The 22,945-nt window shown below is 50.1% G+C and overlaps 1 protein-coding gene across 2 annotated transcripts in view; it reads right to left on the bottom strand.

Moving 5' to 3' along the window:
* Positions 1–18,481, bottom strand: part of Bpifb1 (BPI fold containing family B member 1) — a 33,436-nt gene extending 14,955 nt beyond the window's left edge. Inside the window, exons 1-6 of one of the 2 annotated variants that reach the window (XM_037205327.1) lie at positions 18,384–18,481; positions 7,256–7,412; positions 5,181–5,313; positions 4,446–4,553; positions 3,444–3,593; positions 2,705–2,786 (exon numbers count right to left, since the gene is read on the bottom strand). In XM_037205327.1, the coding sequence (XP_037061222.1) occupies positions 2,705–2,786; positions 3,444–3,593; positions 4,446–4,553; positions 5,181–5,313; positions 7,256–7,370 (588 nt within the window). In that variant the 5' untranslated portion in view covers positions 7,371–7,412; positions 18,384–18,481. Of the gene's footprint in view, positions 1–2,704; positions 2,787–3,443; positions 3,594–4,445; positions 4,554–5,180; positions 5,314–7,255; positions 7,413–8,448; positions 8,533–18,383 lie in introns of those variants that run through there. The other variant, XM_037205328.1, reaches the window with a different exon arrangement.
* Positions 18,482–22,945: the final 4,464 nt, after the last annotated feature.

The following is a 22,945-nucleotide window of genomic DNA, read 5'->3' as shown; positions in this document are numbered from 1 at the left end:
CTCCCTCCCTCCCTCCCTCCTTCCCTCCCTCCCTCCTTCCCTCCCTCCCTCCTTCCCTCTCTCCCTCCCTCCCCCCTCCCTCCCTTCCTGAGGAGTGATTCCAAGCCTCACACATGCTTGGCAAGTGCTCCACCACTGAGCTACTTCTCTAGCCCTCTTGGCTTTCTTTTAATTTTGAGGAAGGATCTTGCCAAGTTGCCCAGGCTGGTCTTGAACTTGCTCTATAGCAAAGACAAGCACTGAACTTCTATCCTTCTCTTAGTCTCCCAGAAGCTGGGATTACAAGCCTATACCAGACTGGTCAATATTGTTTTTTAAATTAACTCTATAAAATGTAAGATCCAGGGCCTGGGGAGATGGCTCAGCAGCTAAGAGTCTGTATTGCTCTTCCAGAGGCCCCAAGTTTGAGTCACAGCACTCATTCTAGGCACTCAAATCTGCCTACAGTTCCAGTTCCCGGGATCAGATACTCCTGGCCTCAGTGGGCACCCACATATGTAGACTATACGCCCTCTCCTATACACATCATATACAGATGATTAAGAATAAACATCTTTATAGTAAAATAAGATCTCATTTGTGATTTCTTGTGTGTGTGTGTGTGTGTGTGTGTGTGTGTGTGTGTGTGTGTGTGTGTGCTGGGCCTTGTGTATGCTAACCAAGTGCTTTATCATCAAGGTACACTCTTAGCACTTAGGTTTTTGATAATTTGATTGTTTTTCTTTCTTCTCTGTAACATGTAGACACTTAGTCTACTAACAACAGATTCAGTAGACTGTTTCCTAGCATATAAAAAGGGATTGAAGCTTTACCAAGAATGAATTAAAAAAAAAAAAACAACACAATTCAGTATTATACAGTAGACCGTGATTAACGGAGGCAAAATGCCACACTGTATTTTTCTTGAAGGTGATTTGGTAGGATTTGATACAATTTTGAACAGAGGGAAACTGATACTCTATTGTTTTAAAATCCCATCACGCACATGAAACATTGTTTTAAATATCACTTGTTTTGCCGGGTGGTGGTGGTGCACACCTTTAATTCCAGCACTCAGGAGCCAGGCAGATCTCTGTGAGTTCTAGGCCAGCTTGGTCTACAGAGTGAGATCCAGGACAGGCACCAAAACTACACAGAGAAATCCTGTCTCAAAAAAAACAAAAAAACAAAACAAAACAAAAAAACAACAAAAAAAACCAAAACCAAAAAAAAAACAAAAACAAAAACAAAACAAAAAAACCCCACACTTGTTTTAAAGTAATCTTTTTTTTTTTTTAAAGATTTATTTATTTATTATGTATACAGTGTTCTGCTTGCATGTAAGCCTACAGGCCAAAAGAGGGCACCAGATCTCATTACAGATGGTTGTGAGCCACCATGTGGTTGCTGGGAATTGAACTAAGGACCTCTGGAAGAGGAGTCAGTGTTCTTAACCTCTGAGCCATCTCTCCAGCCCTAAAGTAATCTTAATACAACCATTTCCTTAAAAAGATATTTTGATAAACAGTTAAATGTGATCCAGCTATTATAATGACTATAAATGTTAGATGAGGACAAGGAGCATCAGGTGCAGTCACATAAAAACAGGAGTGCCTGTGGATGAGCTGGAGATGAGCAAATGGCCAAACAGCTGCTGGATTGGACTGGACACATTATGAATGTTTTCTTCCTAACTTATGCTAGTTATTATGTCATCTTTTTCATTAAAACTCTACCCTGGTATCAGTGAGACTATGACATCTTGTCAGCTTATGGTAAAAAAAAAAATGACAGCTACTTGACAAGGTGCTCTGAGCCCTGTGGGTAATTACTGAAGTGAATGAATGCATCTTGAATTTACAATGGAAACCACAGGTAAATATGAATGGATCCACTTACAACATTTCGGTTACCTGTGGCATATTAGGGACATATAGAAGGAGTCACCGGGGTTGCAGGTGTCTTCTGTTGTAGAATGCTTGCCTAGCAGGTGTGAAGCCCTGGGTTCTATCCCCAGCACCACACACACACACACACACATACACGCACGCACGCACGCACATACATATGCATGCACACAGCCTGAGTTTACTGACACAGAAGAAATAAATGCAGCTCATCTGGTGGGATGCAGTGTCTACAAACCACACCTGGATGGCTGAGCAGGGGCATGCCACAGCCTGCTTATGACAGTATTCCGGGACAAAATGCTAGATGTTCAGGGATTTCCAGCTTAGTTTTTTAAAAGTAAAGTATATAGACTTACACAAAAAAGTACTAAAATAAATTTAATAAAGGCAGAAAACCCGTCCCTTCCTAGGTGGTTTGCTCAGCATCCACTGTTGTCTACTGCTCTCGAGGTCTGTTGCTCTTGCCTACTGTCTGTTTGGTGGCAGTACCACACAGGAGCATGCTACTGGGAAACCTTTTTCCAGTTCTGCTCCCTGACATCATTTTACTAGACTAAGATCAGCCTGAAGGTAGGATTTATAACTGGCAAGTCAGCAAAAGCTACGCATAAGGTTCCCTCCCTCAACTCTTGTAGAGACAAGTGTTAAGTTTAATCAGCACACCACTGACAAGGCCTCCGGGCTTTTTGGCTGTTCTGTTACATTGACCTTGATGATCTCACTAGCCCAGTGGCTCATTTGGCACCGGCTTACAGTTTCACCCCAGTCCTACAGAGGGTGCCATCTCCATAGGCCAGAGGCCTGGTTTTACTCACCTGGTTTTTCACCATTTGGGGCAGGGCTGGCACCAGGAGATTCATGACATTATTTGCCAAGGAGTTGACCATGAAGGAGAGCCTTTGGCAAAGGAGAGTGGGAGATTAGGAAGCTTATAGGAGAGAATTGTCCCTATGTTATAGAGGTAACATGGACTCCCTGCTCAGGTTTATCCAGGATGTTAGCTAAAGCTGTGGCAGAGGCTGAGCTGAGGGCAGACATTGGGCTGGGTATCGCCTTTACAGATCTGTGCTGACATAAGGATGCCGGGAGCTGACAGGTCCCCGGAGAGGTGACATGCACTCTTATGAGTGGGTCATTCTTGATGCCTGGAAAGTGTCACCAGCAGCATTTCCAGACCAGGGAAGTGAGACATGGGAAGGCGACTTGGCCAACATCACCCAGGCAGTCAAGGAAGAAGGTAAGCTTGCTTTGGGCCCACCTAGGTCTGCCTGGGTGGCCTGGGAGCCCTAGATGAAGGCTCTGTCCTGTCTGCAGATGTTTGCCCCATGCCCACCCCCACCCATCCTCACCCCCACCCCTACCCCCACCCTCCCATCCTGGTATTATGGCACCTATTGCTGTTTTCATCTTTGCCACCCAGAACTGCTTTGGCATCCCGGAAGGAGCCTTAGACCGAGAGTCAGGAGGGACAGGGGTCCGCTCCTTCAGTGTTGTCCCTGTGAGAGCAAGCCACAGTCTGCTCCTCCTAGCAGCATGGTGGAGCCCAGCACTCACTTGTTCAGCAGGCTGAGGCGCAGGGTATTCTCACTACTGGAGCAGTCACTAAGGTTCAGGTGGGCCGGGCCTCTCGTGCTTTTCTCCACCCGGATGAGGGCTTGGACCTCTGTGTTCATTTGGAACTGCACTAAGGTCTTGATCAGTGGCCTGTGAGGACAACCGCAGTGAGAGGGGAGGGGGTGCTGTTCAAGTCCATGTGGGAGCCACAGCTGGGTGTCTGTCCCTCGCTATCTTTTTGGCTGGTTCCCCTCACCCCTCCAACATCTGGAGTCCTCTCCTGATCTCACCGATTATGGATGCCGTGGGACTCCAAATCACATACTGTGCCTGACTCAGATGTCCTCTGAGTCCCTCAGGATAGCGTGGCAGCAGTGGATTCCACGTCGTCCCCCTGGACTTTCAAGCTTTGCCTTGGCTGCTGGCTGCTCCTCTCAGATTGATGTTGGAGCAGACCCTGAAGTAATTCTTCATCTCTCTCTGTCTCTCTGTCTCTCTGTCTCTCTTTCTCTCTCCCTCCTTCTCTCTCTCTCCCTCCTCCCCCATATTCAGTGCACCAGGAATTCCTGTTGTTTCTGCCTGCTTCTAACACAGCCAGAGTCCGATTACTCCTGTGACCACCTGGCCTAAGCCGTCTCTCTCTCTTCTAGAGTTGACGAAGGACCTTCTATGGTCCACCTCCACTCTGCCCCATGCTTTTCCCCATAGCTCTTCCTTGGCTCAGACCTTCTCTTGCTCGTGGCCCTCATTCTCTGTAAAAGCCAAAGTCTCATCTTGGCGCATCAAGCCTTGCATCACCAGGCTTCAGCAGCTTGCTGATGTCGCCTCTAACTAATTCCCCCTCCTCTTGGTCATTTTTGAGCCAGGCAAGTCCATCCCCACCTCAGGGCCTTTGCGCTTGCTCTTCACACTTTTGGATTCTTTCCCAGATATCTCCATGGAGGGCGGAGAGCGAGTAGATGGGGTTGTTAGGCTACTGTGTCAGATTCAGGGGATACTCACGTGTTGAGTCCAGCCACCATGTCCAGGGGGATTCTGACAATCAGCTCCTGGTCATAGGTTGAAGGCTGCACAACCAGCTGGGGGATGTTAGCCGAGGTGACCCTCAGCCTAGACAGGGTGGAGGGGAGATGGAATCACATTCGTGGTCAGGTAGGTGTCACCCCAGCCTGTTACCATTCTCCTTCCTGACTTCTGCACACCTGACCAGACTCCAGGCCCAGTCTACTAAGCCTCTTTATCATGGTCCTACCTCTGTCTCCTCCCTTCACCCTTGCTTGCCTCTCTGCAGGTTCCTTGGCTTTTAGCCTCAGCTTGTTGGGCTGACAGTAAGCCCCTCTGTGAGCCGATCTTACTGGCCTGTCACTCTTTGCTGTGGGACTTTGGAATGCAATCATTCTGAGTGACTCTTACCCCTCCATGGTTTTGCCTTACTGGCCCCTTTACCTGGAATGCCAGTTTCTTGGTGTCTCTGGCTTAGCCTTGAGCTCCACAAAGAAACATCTCCTGGTCCCGGCACTGTCCCACCTGGGGCTACCTTCCTATGTGGCTGTCCTCTTAAGGTACCAGTGACACTGCCTTATGGTCACCCTAGCCATGCTGGGTGCTTTTCAAAAGAGGGACTTAGTCTGGTCCATCTTCACTAATGTTTGTTGACTGAGAACTGAGTAAGCAGCATACTTGGGCATGGGAGGTGTGGGAGAGAGAAGGCTCCCAGCACTGTCCAGCATGACTCACCAGACGATGTATCTCAGAGCAGTGCGCACTAGGCTGTCCAGCATGCTCCCAGGCCTATTCTGCATGGCACTAAGCAGTGGCAACTCCTGGAGGATGGCAATGGCGTTGTGGTCCTCCAGTGCTTGGGCCAGTTCTGCAGATAGATCCAGGGGTTAGAGGTCAAGAGGAGGTTTGAGGATGGCCATCACTCAGGACTCCTTGGACCTGACATTAGGTGAGGGTGGTGGCCTTGAGACAGTGGGAACCATCACACTCAGGATGTCGCCAGCATCACTGCTGGGATGCTGGACCTGTGTTCTCCCTCTCCCTAGCCAGTGCCAAATGTTTCTTGAGCGGAGTATCCCATCGGGGACAGTTTTGTGACAAATCACACTTGCTAATGATCTTCTGGCTCCCTTCCTGTTTGCCCTGTTGTCCAGGGCACCTTAGATGCTAGCAGAGGAAGGAGGAAATGGGAGTGAGGGCCCTGGCGCTGGTCCCTGCTGGCTTTGCACCAGTGGCCAGAGCCCATTCCATAGACCCTGTTCCAGAGCCATGCCAGCCCCAGTGTTTCCGCGTCTTATCAAGCATTTGCCTCTTCTGTACTGATGGCGCTGGACCCATGAGCATTTTTTCCCTTGCCAGTTGGTAATCTTAAACCCCATCAGTATAGACTTGTGAGGGACATGGAGGGGCAATTCCCTGAAGTGTGCCTCTTATCAGCTCTCGTGTTATCACTGCCCAGGTGACATCAGATTGCCAGTTAACAGGGCTCCTGAAGACTGATAGCAAGTCCTGCAGGCCTCTGGCAAGCTTCCAGGGTCCATGCAGAGATGGTCCTCTAGAGAGGTAAAACAACTCCTCCCTCCAGGGACATCATCCAAAGGACATCATCGGCTGAGGGCAGGGGTGTGCTCTGCACCTTCTGCTTGCCAGCATCAGGCGAGTGCTGGCCTAGCACAACCCTGCGAGCTTCCTTCCAATCCAACAGGCCTTCATCACACCCAGTTCCAGGGGGCCTGGGGAGGGGTCTCCAACTGTGAGTGTGTTCTGTCTTTGAGTGCCACCTAATTGCTGGGTGCCCTTTAGAGTTAGTTCTCTTTTTCCCTCTTAGCCAAATCCTCCTTCTTCTGATGCCCCAACATAGTCCTTTACATTAAAAGCTCCTCCCAAGGATTATGGTGTGGCTTTTATCTTCTGATGGAGTTAATGGATAGAGTTGCCTAGTGGCTTCTGGCCGTCGGTGGTCACTTGCTTGGGAGGGCCCACTGACTCTTCTGTAGGGGATCTTGGGAATCTCCTTCCAACCTCTACTGGTCATAACTCCTTGACTGCACACTTCCACCATGGCTACTCACCCCAAGCTCCCTGTAGCTCAAATGCCACATGCTTGGGAGTCACAGAATGGACCTCAGGTCATCTGCTTCCCCCAGTAACAGTGCTTGTCCACCAGGTAATTGCCACATTGTCATAGGAGACATGTGTCCATGCCTGGGTGGAAGGTGCTTCTAAGTATCTCCTACCACACAGGACTGTGCCCCATGCCAGAGAGGAGCTGTGGAAAAGGCTGCCAGATCCCCTGTGACCCTCCTCAGTTCCTATGGTGTTGTGAGTTCTGGATGGCCCAGGGAGGCTGGTGTGCTTATGGAGAGTAAACCTAGACCCAGGGTCACGGAGCTGGAGTGACAAGCCTGTGTGTGGTACTAGGCCACCAGACTCTGCCTAGGCCTGTGATCTGGGGGCCAGGAACATGCTGGGTCTTAATTCTGTTGATGAGAGTTCAGGCAAGGACAGGGTTGAGGTGCATCCCTGCATGCAGTGGCCACATTACCCCCCCATAAGGCTCTTAGATCCCCAGGGTAGTGGTTTTTTTGGAATAATATAATTTGGGGATATCTTGGCGTCACCAGCTCTTGAGATCATAATACCCTAGACCTTCATACCCCAGCCACAACTCTTGCCTCACTCAAGTCCTGGGCTCCACCCACGCCTGATACACCCTTTTGACAAGGAACTCCCCTCCTTTTTGGAGGACTGCTCCATCTGCTCCTTGCTTTATGGTGGTGAGGCTTGAGGGAGGGGGAGTCATGACTTACGATCCTTGATGACTTCTGGGCCCAGGTTGAGCACAGCAGGGGGCCAAAGGTCAGCATGGACCAATGTGGCTCCCAGCAAACCGTAGAGGAAGGTGACGATCCATGGACCAGCCATCTTTCTGGGTATTGATGAGAAGTAGGTGACAGGTACCAGGACCTAGGGTAAGCACAAAGGGTCCTTGCTAGCTGGACAGAGGAGCCCATATCTGGGGCACAGTGCCCAGAAGAGGCATTCAGGGCAGTGGTTAAGAGCCAAGGCTTAGTTGTGCATCCTTGAATAATCAGCCAAGACACAAATACCTCTGTGCCTCCGGGTTCTCCTCTGGCAAGTGGACGGGATGAAGCTTCACTTCATAGAGTCTCTGGGATTAATATTATCTAGAAATCGTTCAGTGTGGTGTTTTCCCCACAGGAAGAACTTGGGAGACATTAATAGTTTTTAGTGACTACCAATACTGGCATCAGAGGAAACCATGCCACAGTCAAAGCCAGAAGGCAGAGCTGGCAATCTGCATTGGTTGATAAGGCAAACCGTACCCTCAAACCATGTCTTTGTCTTCCAAACACTTTGGTCCCTGTTGGCTGCCTTCTGCCCACTGCTCAGCCTCCTGATCAGACAGGTTCTGAACCCAGAACCTGCAGTGTTGCCTCTTATGGGAGACATTATCTCCCACAAATCCCAGCCTGTGCCCACCCACCACGTGGTCCTCAGCCCCTGCCCTCTTCATGGATGCTTTTTACTCCTTTCTAGCATCCACTCAGCTTTACCTCCCACATGCCACCTCTTCCAGGAAGCCTCCTGTGATTGCCCTCTCTCTGGTCCCGGGCCTTCCATAAATACAGTAAACCCACAATGGTCCCTTGGGAGTTCTTTGATGGTTGCTGTGACTGATGCTTCTTTTTGTCCCCAGCAATAGCTCAGCACACACAGGCATTGCACAGCCAGAGTGTGCAGAGCTGGTTGAAGTCCCTAGCCTGAGGATTGGGAAAGACCAACCTGCCTCATACCGCCATCTCTGCTCCTGGCTTTTGGATAAGAGCACCAGCACCTCTCTGCCTCTCCCCCCACCCAGAAACCATAGCATTATTAGGCTCCTCAATTCTCCCTTAGCAGATGGGCTGACCTCAGCAGGTGTCCCCTGAGGAATCTTCTTGACTGCCCAGGCTTCTGGACCCCCCCACCCCCATTTTACCTGGATGTGCTGGAATCCTGGGTCTGCCTGCTCCTCTCCTGGGTGGTGGGTCTGGAAACCCGGCCTTATATCCTGCAATCCTGACTTGGGCAGCCACCCTGAGCATGTGGGCCAAGACCTCAGGCTGAGGTCTCCAAGGTAAATATTTGCAGCTCTTGGTGAACCAGAGCCCTTCCTGGAGGCAGTCTAGGAACTCCAGCTTCCTGAGGTCTGGAGAAAGGAGGGTCCAAACTGGCTGGAGGGGCAGAGGGAGTGCTGGGCATATGGCAGGAAGGTGTCTCAGGCACACAACAGTCTCACAAGGGGCTCCCTGCATCCTGGGCAGTCACCGCCACAGGACCATGCAGGGGTCTCTGCACTCTCCACAGCCAGCAGAGTCACAATCCGCAGGAGGCAAGAGGCAGGTTCAACTCAGTATCACTCAGTAACTGGTGTTGATTCAAACTTCTGGAGCCTGACCCTGAGGAGTTCATTTTGGGCATATTTAAGCACAATGGTATTTGGTGAAAACTTATTCTGGTGATAATTCACTCAGTCTCACATTCACAACAAAGCATACATAAGTCTCTTTGAGGAACAAAATAAGCTAAATACAAAATCAGACGTGACTACATCAAAATTCTTGTAAAGTTCGTAAAGACAGGTTTTATAGATTGACCGAGAAAAACAATTTACAATAAGGGTCTTGAGGTGGGGGAGACCTGGTGCCAGAAAAATTCTCTAGTCACAAAAATAGAGCAAAGGTCGCCAGGCTAGGAAACATGTCCTCTCTCAGCCTTTTAGGAAGATAGAAAGCTATGCATTCCTTCCCTGAAGGTACAGCTCTGTGTGTTTAATATTCCAGATTCCCCTAGCGCTTATCTGTGAGCACAAAGACCTCTGTGCTTCCTACAGCGCCATAATGATCACAGTAGCAGTTGCTATGACTGAACAGCGGACACAGCAGGCCTCGTTCGTGTTTTCCATCAGTTAGGTTGACGGGTGTCATCCTCATGCGTGATCAGCCAGTCATCCTGATATTAGCGAGGAGGAACCAGCCGCCACACTCAATAAGCAGAAGAGTGAGGATTCCAAGCAGAAATCTGGCTTTAAAAGCCATCTGGGGACATCTTCAGCAGCTTGGTAGACACAGGATGTGTGTTAGGGGACAGACCAGGGTCAAGTCCTGGCTTCACCTTTTTCATTCTGAGTGACTTGGGGACTGAGCCTCTCTGTTTCCATGTGTGAAATGGGCGTACCCACGCTCCTCTTACTTAGAGGGCATGTAGCTGGGGACACTGGGCCTACCTAGAACTGCTCATTAGTAGTGTGTTTGGGCCTGCTGTCATTGGTACTGCTTACAACAGGATGAGGTTTGTAGAGAGGCGATGTTAACGGTACAGCCTTGCCCATCTCACTTTCTCCCATCCACCAAGGAGAGCACATCTCCACTCACTGATTCCTTTAAGAGAACAAGTTAGAACCTCACCTCTGCTACTTCTTTGCTGTGCTCCCCAGGTAAGTGCTTTACTTCGCAGGGCCTCTCTAACCTCCTTGGTACAACGGGGTTCTTGGAAATGCTGTCCATTAGGCTGGTGAGAGCGTCAGCTGAGCTGTGGGCCATGTGACCTTGTCATGGACTTGGATTCGGTCATTGTATGACCTGCGCACATCTCTGCCTCATTCACACTGCCAGGAAGGTGGTGGATGTTTGTGGAGTGATAGAATAATGAGCAACGGACCATGGACCAAGGGACAAGTGTGAACTGGCCAGAGGGACCCTGGTCACCCCCGCCTGGGTGCAGGCCAGTCTCATTTAGCCACACAGCACCCAAGGGGCATTAACAGCCCTGCTTTTCCCAGGAGCACTGGAGGCTCAGGGGATAGGGGTTTGCTCAAGATCACAGGACCAGAGGTGGCAGAGAGGGGACTTGAGCACCTAGGGTAAGCCACACACTTCTAGCCACACTGTCTTGGTGATCCCTAGGGTAAGCCACACACTTCTAGCCACATTGTCCTGGTGATCCCTGGTGAATGTTAGGGTCAGTACGGAGAGAGATGTGACCTTTGGACACCACCTGGGCACATGCTATGGATTAGGGGTAGGAGATCCATTGCTGAGTCTTGTCCCCATCTGTAGTGTGGCGAGGGAGGGGCAGTGTCTGTGAAGTCACACAGGCCCTGGCTGGTCACGGAGGAAAATGTGGTTTGCATCCTGCCGTGTCTGGAACATTCAATAGGTCCTAAACACCAAAGGCTAGCTGCTCCAGAGCCAGAAGGGCTCCCCGGAAGGACCCTGCCAGTGCCTGGGGCACATGTGCAGAGAGACATACACCCCTGCTTGGCTTCTCAGCTGCCATGCCTGCTGCCCAGGGACAAAGTCCCTCTGTGGGGTGGTGGAGCTGGTGCCAAGTCCATATCTGCTCCAGCTTCCTGCCTGTCGGCTCAGTCTGTAAGGGTTGAACGGGCATCATGCACCCCTTAACTGTGTACCTAGTCCCGTGTGCCTCTGTCCTGCACCTCTTGCTTTGGCCTCACTTCTCCCAGATCCTCACTTTCTTTGTGTGTTCCCTTCCTGGAACTCCTCACACCTCACAAAAGCTCCTTCATAAGCCTGGAGAGGATGGCTCAGTGGTTAGGAGCACTGGCTGCTCTTCCAGAGGACCTGGGTTTGATTCCTAGCATCCACATGGCAGCTCACAACTGTTTGTGAGTGCAGTTCCAGGGGATCCAGTGCCCTCTTCTGGTCTCTGTACACCAGACACACACTTGGTGCACAAATATATATATATATATATGTGTGTGTGTGTGTGTGTGTGTGTGTGTGTGTGTATGTATATATATGTATGTATGTATATGTGTATGTATATGTATGCATATATATATAAAATAATAAAATAAAATAAAAATTTTAAATTAAATACAGAAAGATCTTTTGTGGTAGTGGCCAGAAGGAAACCTTGGAGTTTGAGACACGATTTTCACCTTTTCCTGTTCTGTGAGCTATGGCCTCGCTGAACACTCCTCCCTTCTGAGGAGAAAATGTCTGGATCATCATCCACAGAATGACAATTCTACCTCCGTTACACAGCTGCCAGCTTCAAGGTCCAGTCCAGAAGGGAATATCCGCCCAGCCTGGTCCCTGTCATCTTACCCTCCCAGGAGTCCCCAAAGCCCACCCTCTGTTCCCAAGATATGAACCCTGCGCCCTGAGGGTTGTTATCTGCCTTCTGTCCCTCCATTATTCCTTATTCCTTCAGTCTTTTCAAAGTTATTTATTTATTTATTTATTTGGTGTGTGTGTGTGTGTGTGCGCGCGCGCATGTCTGTGTATGCAGAGGCCAGAGGTTGATGTCAGCTGTCTACTTCTGTTACTAGACCCTCCATCTTACCATTTTATTGTCTTTTATTTATTTAGAATTTTTTTTTTTAGTTTTTATTCATGTGTCTCTGTGAATGTACATCTGTGTATGGAGGTGCCCTCGGAGCCAGACGAGGACATCAGATCCCTTGGAGCTGTAGTTACAGACAGTTATGAGTTACTTAGTGTGGGTTCTGGGGACCAAACCCAGGTCCTCTGGAGGAGCTGCAGATGCTCTAACTCCGGGGCCACCTTTCTAGCCCCCATCTCCATTTATGTTTTGAGACACTCTCTCACTGAACCTGGAGCTCACTGATTCAACTAGACAGGCTGGCCGGTGAGTCCCCAGAACATGCCTGTTTCTGGCCCTGGCTGGCCGGGGCTGGTGTCAAACACATGCCGCTGTGTGTCAGGCTTTCATGTGGATGCTGGGGATCCAAACGCAGGTTCACATGCTTGCACAATAGGAACTTTGTGGTGCACGGAGCCATCTCCCTGCTTCCTCCCTCCCTCCATTCTTACACAGCTCCCTCTTGGTCTCCGGGTCTTCACCTTTAAGTCTCTCTTACCAAAAGTCCAGTTCTCCCCAGCAGCCGGTGGCCCCTTGTAAACAGGTCTTGGTGAAACTCGCCAAGGCCTGCAATGATCTTGCGTGAGAACCAAGCTCTACAGGACCCAGCACGAATGGCTGCTCATCTAATCCTTCATTCCTCACCAGTTTGCCCTTGTCTTCTCTCACCCCCACCTTAGGGCCTTCGCACATGCTGAGCCTTCTCCCGGCCTGACTCCTTCTCCTCTACCAAGTCTCAGCTTCTCTCCTTGGAGCGGCCTTTGCTGGTCACCTGGCTAGGGCAGGGTGCTTCTGGCTAAGTGCTGGTGGCTGTTTACACCAGAATTTGCTGGAAGCAGACCTGAAGACTCAAGTGTGCAACTCTACAGATGTTCTGCAGCAGGGAGATGGGCGGGCCACAGTGCGGGTGGGGGCATGGGGAGCAAGAACAAACACACAGTTCTCAGTTCCCATGCAGGGCCCTGATCCAGCTAGAGGTAATAGGGATAACAGGAGGGGAAGAGTATAATTGTGAAAGCACCCCCTCTGTCCATTCCTGTCTCCATATGCCTTCCCCCAACCCCTCCTCCCTCCCTTTCTGTTTTTGACAGCATCTTCTTACGTCCCTCAGGCTGGCCTTGGACCCTTCATTTTCCTGCCTCTGCCTCCCAGATGCTGGGATTACAAGCATGCAGCGCCATGTCCATCTCTGCGAGGCATTCCTTAGGGGACTGCTGTGGTCTCCCAGCACAGAGGCAGGGTGTCTAGAAGGACAGGGCTTTCCCGAGACCACTTGGGAGCTTGAGACTGTGTCCCTAGAGTGTGATGCACAGCGGGCTGAGTTCAGTGTGGGTGGATGAGCTGCAGCTGTGGAGGGCAGAGTGACGAGTTTGGGAAGTCCCTGCTGTGGATAGCGTCCAAGCTGGCGTGGACGCAGCAGGACAAGGTTCCGGCCTATCAGAAATCGTGGTTTGGAGAGGAGAGGAGGTGATGTAAGAAAGACAGGGACTGAGGAGGGCCAGGGAGGGCTGGAAAGGATGGTTCAGTGGGCTGGGTGGGCAGCAGGGAGCTCTGCCTTGGACTGGTTGCAGTTTGGGAAACTCAGCAGAGAGCCTTAGGGAAACTTCCACAAAGTGCCACTGAGGCCCAGTGCTAAGCACATCCTGTCCACAGAGAGCAAGAGCACCTTGTCACACTCAGGCCACGCTTTCCTTCCCTCTTCCTCACATACTTGTACTCCATTCCCGGGTGGTGAGAGTGAGTACAGCTGCCAGTCATCCCAGGCAGCGTGGGTTAGGGCTGAGGAGAGAGGCTATGTCATGTCAAAGCTGAGTGCTCAGGCAAAGCAAGAGGCAGAGTGGAGAAGACCATCACCCTCTACTCTATCATCAAGCAGACCCAGAAAGGAGAAAATAGCATGTTGGTACCCCCCTTCCCCAGCTGAATTGGGTTCTAGGAGAAGAGCAGAGACCTGCCTGAGTTCCCATAGCCCTAAGGCAGGAGCTAGAAACTACATGAGCTCTTCCTGACTTTGTCCCCTACTCGGCCACTCTGTCCAGCTCCACACGGGCAGCCTCTCTGGAGAAGGCTGTGGCTGCATAGAAACAGAGGGTGTGGGAGGGCATGGTGTGGCAGGGTTAGTCGGGCGGAAACCAGAGAGCTTGCCAACCGTTTCTTGCCCGGAAGAGAGGAGAGAAGAAAGGCAAGAATTCAGGCTGCTCTCGGCAGACTCAAATCCTTTACGCAATGGCTCTTCACGGTACCAGCCAGCCTTCACTATTGTGCCAAGCCCAGACAATTGACTAGCAATGTCTGCCATGACAGTGCAGAGGCCTTGTACTGCTGTCTCCTGACCCATCCCTGTTAAAGACTGTCTGTCCTGGTAAAATCCTAAAGACATGATAAAATGGGAAGGGGAACCTGTAGATGACATGAAGTTTGCCACTGCCTCCAGTAGGTTGAGTTCGGACAAGTTGGTTCCTATCTCTGGCCTCAGTCTCCCCAAATGCAAAATGGAGATGTAGGTTCTGTAATAACGTTGGTGGGGCTGTTTTGTATAAGCCTGTCCATAGCAGAGGGAGCCGACTGATATTCACGTTGGGGGGGAGAGTGCTCCACCTACTGTGTGTTCTAAGGTAGGTGTGGTTCCTTGATTCGGGGGTGGGGTGGTGCTCTGCTGAGGGAGTTACCCAGTAGTTTGGGAAAGGAATTGTTAGTGTGCTGCCTGCAGTGTGGTTACTTGTAACAGCCCCAAAGCAGGGCTAGTGTAAATGTCCGAGTAACTGGGGGTTTCTTCAGTCCTGAGCCACCAGGCAGCTGTCACTTAAACAACACAGGGAGACTGAGGCAAGCGAAATTAACCTAGAGAATGTTCTGAAAGGATGTGGTCCCCTGAGAGAACATCTGTCTTTTTCTTTTTGGTGATACGGTCCTAGGTGACTTTTATGATCTCCTTGGTGATGTTAAGATTTAAATATTTTTTACACAATGCATTTTTTTTTTTTTTTTGGATCAGCAAACCACCACACTAAACAACTTGAAGATGAGTAGAAGGAGGTTGGCAGAGGTCAAGGAGTGCAGGAAGGCCTCCCTTTCCCAGGGCCTGAGTCATAGGCCCACCCACTCCAGGTTAGCTGGAAACTTTGCCACACTACCACTGATAAGCACAACAAAAGCTCAGTTACATCAGCCCGGAAACCCCCGTTCTGGAAGCTTCTGGGCATAATCTCTCTTTTGTGGGGCAGGAATAGACGAAATTGAGGGCAAATAAACCGTGGCTAAGCCAGGCTCTGTCACAGCCCTGCCTGGAAAGGAGGACCAGGGCCCTGCCCTGATGAGGCTCACAGGTCCTGGCAGGTGCTAAGTGGCCTTTCACAGTAGGCAGTGGTGGGGCTTGGTGCTGGGGCTTCCTTCCCCCCCTGGCAGCACGTTATCAGAGGAAGATGGAGGTTGGGTGCCTTAAGGACAGGAGCTGGAACAGTGTGATGCATTTGTCCGCTGCAAGGAGTCCAGGTCAAGTGTGGCATGTTAGCACGGAGGTTGGCATGGGGACTGTTTGTTGTCAGGGCCTGAGAGTGTGGGACGCACAGGCAATGTGAAAACACACATCAGCACTGACGGAGGTTGGCACCCATCTAGGGGGTGACTGTCCCCAGAATCTCTGGTGAGGCCTCCGGAACAGGTGCATGAGAGGAGGCTGGATTAGAGACAGCTTCTGAAGTGGTGACCTTTGCCCTGGGCTGGAAGAAGGTAATAACTAAGAACTGGGCATGGGGGGGAGGTATTTCATGTGGGGTCCCTCAGGAGCAAAACAGTGAGCCTAGGAGCTTGTCTGAGCCCTGTGGCAAGCGTAGGGTAGATTGTAGGGGCCCCTGGCTCATCCTGGGATGCCTTAGTTTGCACCAGAACCTCCTTGGGTGGGATTCTGACTCCCTGAGTCGTGCCTTGAGGACTGCTGTTCTATCTCTAGGCCTAGTTTGCCCTCTCTGTGTCTGGTTTCTCCAAGCCTCTCTCCTCTCTTCCTTTCTTTCTCATACCTATCTTCCCTGGTCCCATGTCTCTCTCTCTACCCCTCTCTCCCCTTCTAGTGTTTTTCTCTCTTCCTATGCATCTCTAGATGCCATCACAGAGGCCAGGACAGAGCTGAGGCCCCATGGAGAGCAAGGTTTGGGCACCTGGATAAAGCAGGTGACCCCTCCCGATTATGTGGCCCTGGATACATGTCTCGCCTCTCTGTGATACAGCCTGGGCCTGACAGAGGGTCTCAGTGTCCCAACTCTGGGCACCCAGCTACGTCTAACCTTGACTGAGTAGAACTTCTGGGGCATGGGCTTGGAAAGCTTAAGGTGTTGTCTTAGAGCAGGGCCTGGACCCAGGGAATTTTTTTTTTTAAATTTGTTTTGTTTTATGTGTACAAATGTTTTGCCTAAATGTACACAAACCACATGCATGTTGGTGCCTGTGGAGGCCAGAAGAGGGCATCGGATCTTTTGGAATTAGGGTTTCCTGTGGTTGTTAACTACCACATGGGCACTAGTCCTCTGTGAGAACAACAGTGCTCTAAAAAGCTGAGCCACCTCTACAGCCCCAAGGCCAGGGACTCTCAGCCTGAGCAGCCCTGACATCAATACTGCACGTGCTGAGATTGCTGTGCACATCCACAGCTGGAAAAAGGAAAAAACCCAGTGGTCTGCAAAGTCCAGACTTCTGGGAATACTCCCAGAGGTGTGGCTGTGTGTGCTGGGGGCCTTTGGAAAGGGGGGATTTCTGCGATGAGGATGCTTCTGAGCAGAGGAGTCACTCAGATTGAGAGCTTCAGTTTGGAAGCGTGCTGAGGTTAGCCTCACCTTCCTCCCCTGGTTAGCCTTGGTGGAGATAGACTCTGAGGGCAGCTGCTTCCACTCTGCTCCAGGGCAGACCGGGGAAGGGCCCACCAGCAGCCCAGGGCAGGCCAGGGAGGGAGACTTCACTATGTGATCTTAGGAGTTCATGTGCAGCAGCATCCCCTCCTGAAATTTCTATTTCTTTAAAAGTCTAAGAGAGAGAGAGAGAGAGAGAGAGAGAGAGAGAGAGAGAGAGAGAGAGAGAGAGAGAGAGAGATCCAGCCAAGAGCCGAGCTGGCTAGCCAGCAGATGTATGCACTTCTCTATGTGACAGAGTTCTGTATGCCTTGGACATAGCAGGGGGCACATTCTCCTGGATTAAGGTCTCTGGGCAAGACGGAGTGAACTAGAAATGCACAAACTGATGTAAAACCACACTACTCTATCTTCTCAGTGTGAGGACTAGAACAAGGAGGCAACTGGAGAGGCCATCAGGATGCTGTGGGGGGTCTATGAGGTTTTAGTCCCACTGAAAACTGGATGGCCCCTACACCCAACACACACCACACATGCACCCATCTCTTCCTGTTTAACTTTCATGTATTTGGGTTTACAAACAGCTTTGGGGGTTGCTTATTCACAGAAGGGAGGGGGTACCTGGCACGCCAAACAGACTGGTCCTGCCGTCTCTGAATGCTCACCAGCCGCAGGCTGGGCCTGAGCCTGCTGGTTAAGTTATAAACCCCACTGCACAGATGGAGACCTAGATGTGCTGAGTTACACTTATTCAAGGTCACACAGTGACTAGGATAGGAAGCCGGGATTTGAACTTAGTTCTTTGTGACGCCAATACTTGCACTCTTGTCCTCTTGCCAGGGTCTGCTGACACCTGTGTTTAGGTGCATCTTTTCCTGTTCACCACCTCCTCAAAGGACCCTCACCTACCAACTGCTGAGATTCCCAATTATCAGCATGCATTTTGGCCCATGAAGCCACCTTGGAAAACTTGAATAAGTTCAATGTTCTCCGCCCAGCTGGAAATTGTGTCTCACTTCCTAAAGTGAAGAACGCCACTTTCCATCAACAGAAAGTTACAGTAGGGCCACAGTGATGGCAGTGGTGGTGATCACCAACTTAGTGGCCATTTACGGTGTGATGGGTGCCGGGTCCTTTGCTTTTGCTGTTTTTATCTGTGCAGCCCCACATGGGTACCTGGACATGTGTGAATGGGGTGTGGGTGAACATTTGTTGAGAGAGAGAGAGAGAGAGAGAGAGGAGAGAGAGAGAGAGAGAGAGAGAGAGAGATGAAATGACTTTTCTCCACTTCAGTGCAAACAGAAGCATGCTAGTGACCTCTGGCGACCAATGCCTCCCCCACCCCAGTGCTGGGGATTGAACCCAGAAGCCAGGTCTGAGCCGCACTCCACCACTGAGCCACACTCTGGGCCATTGCTCTCTCCTCTCCAACGGGAGAGTTAATGCATGGTTGGAGACGTTGTTGAAAACACATGAACACCATGTCCAGCTTTTCTCTGAGTTATCATCACAAAGACTGAGAGAGTAGGAATGGAAAGCACTGCCACCTGACTGCCACAGTGCCACCTGGTGCCACAGTGCCACCCGGCAGTGCCATAGATTCCAGAAAACCCTCCCCCAGATCTCCGGCACCAGCGATGTTTTGAGGACATCCCAAGCCCGTAACACCAGGATTGCAGTCTCTCACCTTGGGATGCTGTGTCCAGCAGCAGCAGAGTCTCTGAGGCCCAAGGGAAGTGGGTTCCCTCACCTGTACTTCAGCCTGGGTCCTCCCAAGGCTTTGAACATCTTGATGTTTGCTTGACCTGACCTCCTGGGGGCCAACAGGGTTGCACAGGGGAACCTCCCTCATGGCCCCCTTCACAGGGTGGGGTTTCTGTGCTAACAATTACTCATTCTGTCACCAGGTCATCCAGGAGAATGAGGCAATCAGGAGTTCAACCCTTGATAAAGGCGAGCCAGGATCACTGGAGGGAGTGGGGGACTGGCTGTGACCCCCTGCTCTCTTTCGGTGTGCCTCTCCCACCCCCATCCCTCTTCATTCCTCTCTGCTGCTTCTGACAGAGACTGTTCCATTTCTCTAGAGTAGACCTGACTTCGGGTCATTCTTCACCTCTGTGTGTCCCCTCAGACCTCCCACAAATGGTGCCTCTGGCTACCTCTCCTTTCTCTCTGCTGCCCAGGCCGTCCCTCAGGTCTCCTCATTTATTCTTCACAGGTCTCCCTGACTTCCCCCCAGCCTGTCAGATTGATTTCTTGTCACTAACCAGAGCTGTCTTCCCTAAACCCTAGGAACTTACTACAGACCTTTTCGAACAATGTATCAGGTGCTGCTGTGTCGCTATGGATACCTGTCTCTGCTTGCTTCATTCCCTGCCATCTGCCTATGGTACTGTTGAGGTATTTCAGAGAAAGCTGCAGATGTCTGTACCCTTTCCCTCTGTACTCTGGTGGTGCTTAGAGCCTGGAGTTCAATATTTGTTAACAGTCTGGTTTCAGCTTGGAGATGGCTATCATATGGCTTTCTTTGTTCAATATCCGGGTTCATCTGATTAGTCACCTCTGCCACCCCACTGAGCTGATCCTGGGGAAATCAAAGCCAGGTACCTGCTGTAGAATTCAACACCACCCTTTGGGCCTCAAAGTAACTGGAGACTGGGAGGGTTTAAAATTCACAGTCCGAATGATGTTCAGAATGGGTGGGGCCAGCATGAAAGATGAGTCGCCTTTATCAAAGCTCCCCAGAGACAAAAGCAGGCACACAGACATAAAGTGTGGTGGGAATAGACCCCTGGGGAGATTGGCAGCAGCACCTGACACAGCTGGTACCAAACCTTAGACAAGAGAACTTTCTGGAACCAATAAAACATTCCCAGGGACTGTGCAGCCTGTGTGATGCCCCTCACGACAGCATGGTTGACATTTACCATCATCCTGCAGGACATCAGATTAGTTAAGTGCCATAGAGAAAAACCAAATGCAAAGTGTGGCTTGTTCGGTATTGACAAAAGCATATTCCCATGTAACCACCCCCTGTCAAGATTGAGAATGTCACTATCACTCCAGAGAGGTCCCCAGCAACCCTTCCCAGGCAGTATCCCTTGAGCTCCCACTGCAGGGATAGGATCTAACCTTTTTCCACCATAGATTAGTCTAGTCTATTCTAGAGTTTCAAGCACACATGTGCATCTCAGTCATGCTCACCCATGAGTTATCACTGATAATGTTTAGGTAGCATCTGGACTGCAGCCGATCCTTTTGACAGGGGCACAGTCTCCCATTGTATGAACTTGACAAAATGTGCTCATTCATTCTTCTTTCAAGTGGCCCCCTGAGCAGTTGTCTGTATACTTTTTATAAATGTTTCATGCAAGTCAATTTGTAAATATGTTTTCATTTCTCCTGGGATGAAATTTCTGGGTCATAGGGCCAGGTGTATGATTAGCTATATAAGAAACTTCCAGAACCTTCCAAAGTGGTGGTGCCACTCTATACTTTCACCTGCAGTGTTCTGTCAGCCCATTCCTTCACTAACATTTGATAATGTCCGTCCTTGTGAGTGTGATAATGCCATCTTTACACCAAACCTTGCCACTGGCTCTTTGTGTCTCTCAGGAGAAGGTTTGGCTCCTAACTTATTATTCCAGTCCTCCATGTTTCAGCCCATCTTTGCCTGGTCTTGAATTTCCCATGTGTCCCTCCTACATTGATGTGAATAGTTCTGCTATGTGTGACCAAGCAACTCATTTTCCTTTGCTCTTATATAGTGGTTTTCTCTTCTGAAATGCATCTTGCCACACTGATCTGGAGATGTCCCATTGATTTTTTTAAGACTCAGCTTAAGAGCTGGGGTGTAGCTTGGTAGAGTTTGTAGAAGACTTGACTAACACGCACAAGCCCTGAGTTTGAACTGGAGGCAGGAGGACAGATGTTCAAGAGTCAGAGACAGAGAGACACAGAGAAAGAGAGACAGATAGACAGAGACTGAGAGCTCGGCTTAGGTATCTTCCCCGCCTCCAAGCCTCAGCAGACACTGATATCCCAGCAAGAAGTCATGCTGTTCTCAGTGTCATGAGGTCCTTTCTAGAAAGTCTCCCTGCAGCTCCAGGCACTTTGTTCTGTCTTTGTCTCACCGTCTGGACCATGAACTCCATGAGGAAGACACCGTGGGATTCACAGTATCTCTAGCACCCAGAGCACCACTTAGCAGGATCTAGGATTTAACAGCATGTATAGCTGCAGCAGATGCAGTGGAGACAGTGCCCGCACTTGTTGCCTGCATTTCCCACAGGGACACACATCCCACCTCTATTAATCCTCACCTTCCCTGCGAGGAAGGGTCGTTCTTGTGACAGAGTTAGGGAGACAGGTTCACTGTCAAAGTGAGAGGCTTTCTGGGATCCTCTGCTATTTAGGAATCTTTTTGGTTGTCCCCCTCTTAAGGGACTTTAAAGACTGCCTCCCCGAACTTCTTTCCATTTGGTGGGCTCCTCAGACAATGTAACTCCAGTGTTTATGTGTGATTGTCTGCCCTTCCCTGTCCCATGAGTGGTAGGTACATGGCCAAGTCAACTCATGCCCACTCTGTCCCCCATACACATTGCCACATGGTGGACAATCACAATAAATCTTCTCTCTCTGAATAACATGTGCTATTCATAAGAAAAAAAAACCCACTGATTTGATACTCAGAGGGGGCTCAGAGGTGTGGGCTGAAAGTGGGGCAGTGTCCCTGAACTCAAACTGTTTAAGAAAAGACAAGTATAAACACAATGGATGTGCGAGGGCTGGAGAGATGGCTCAGGGGGTAAGAACACTTGCTGTGTAAGCTGAGGGTCTGAATTCACACCTCCAGAATCCATATAAAAGGCAGAGTGTGAGTACCTGTAACCCCAGAGATGTGGGAGGGTGAAGGGATGGGGTGGACACAGGGGGATGGCTAGTGCTTGCCAGCTGCCATCCGAGCTCCAGGTTCAGTGGACTCTGTCTCAAAGGAACATGGCAGACTAATAGACATTCAACATTCTCCTCTAGTCTCTGTGTGCATGCACGGGCATGCACACTGTCTTAGTCACTGTTCTGTTGCTGTGAAGAGACACCGTGACCAAGGCAACTCTTATTTAAAGAAAGCATTGGGGGCTTGCTTACAGTTTTAGAAGTTTAGTTCATTATCATCACGGCAGGGAGCATGGCGTCAGGAGTATGGCTGTAGGCGTGCATGGTGCTGGAGAAGAAGTAGCTACGATTTATAACCTGATCTATAGGCTGAAAGAGAGACTCTGAGCTTGGCATGGGCTTGACATGAAACTTCAAAGTCCATCCTCAGTGACACATTTTCTCCAACAAGGCCACACCTCTTAATCCTTCTAATCCTTTCAAATAGTGCTACTCCTTGGTGACTACACATTTAAATATATGAGTCCTTCAAACCATCATACATACCTTCACATACATGTATATATATATCACATACACATACCACACTGACACACATAAATCTTCCCCAAAGTAGTACACAGTTATACTTAAAGATATGTACATTTCACTGTGTATAAAATTTACCTTAAAATTAAAAATACAGGCTACAGGCTGGAGAGATGGCTCAGTAGTTAAGAGCACTGGTTGCCTTTGCAGATGACCTGGGTCCCTTCCTAGCACCAACGTAGTGGCTCACAACTACCAGTAACTCTGGCTTCTGGTGATTTAATGCCCTCTTCTGGCTTCTGTAGGCACTGCATGCATGTGGTGCACATATATACATGGGTAGAAGGACAGACAGGGTGGGTAGACACACTGTGAGCTGGCAAGCAGAGCAAACCACTAATTACAGCGTAGCAGTTGTATGGGTGTGTGCCCACTGCACAGTTCAAATTGTGTGCAGGTATGGAGATTTAGGATTTGTTTGTTTATTTTTGAGACAGAGCCTCATGTAGCCCAGACTCAGCTTAGATTCCGTATATAGCCAAGGATGACATTACACTTCTGACCCTCCTGCCTCCACCTCCTGGGTGTGAGGTCACTCTAATCAGTTTATGCAGTGCTGGGGATTGAACCCAGGGTTACGCAGTCACATGACCAACTGAGCCAGTGGCCCAGTCCTAGATACTTGTTTTACAAAATGTTTGGGGAGAGCGGCTCAGCTGCTGGATAAATCTCCACTGGAGTAACCGGAGATGGAGTGCCTTGCAGACAAACTCCTTGGCCCAGCCCACTCTGCTCCCTGCAGTTGCAATCACTGCCAGCACCGGC

Source organism: Peromyscus leucopus, chromosome 4 (assembly GCF_004664715.2).
Source record: "Peromyscus leucopus breed LL Stock chromosome 4, UCI_PerLeu_2.1, whole genome shotgun sequence".
NCBI classification, from domain to species: domain Eukaryota; kingdom Metazoa; phylum Chordata; class Mammalia; order Rodentia; family Cricetidae; genus Peromyscus; species Peromyscus leucopus.
This window is presented reverse-complemented; position numbering and strand designations above follow the sequence as displayed.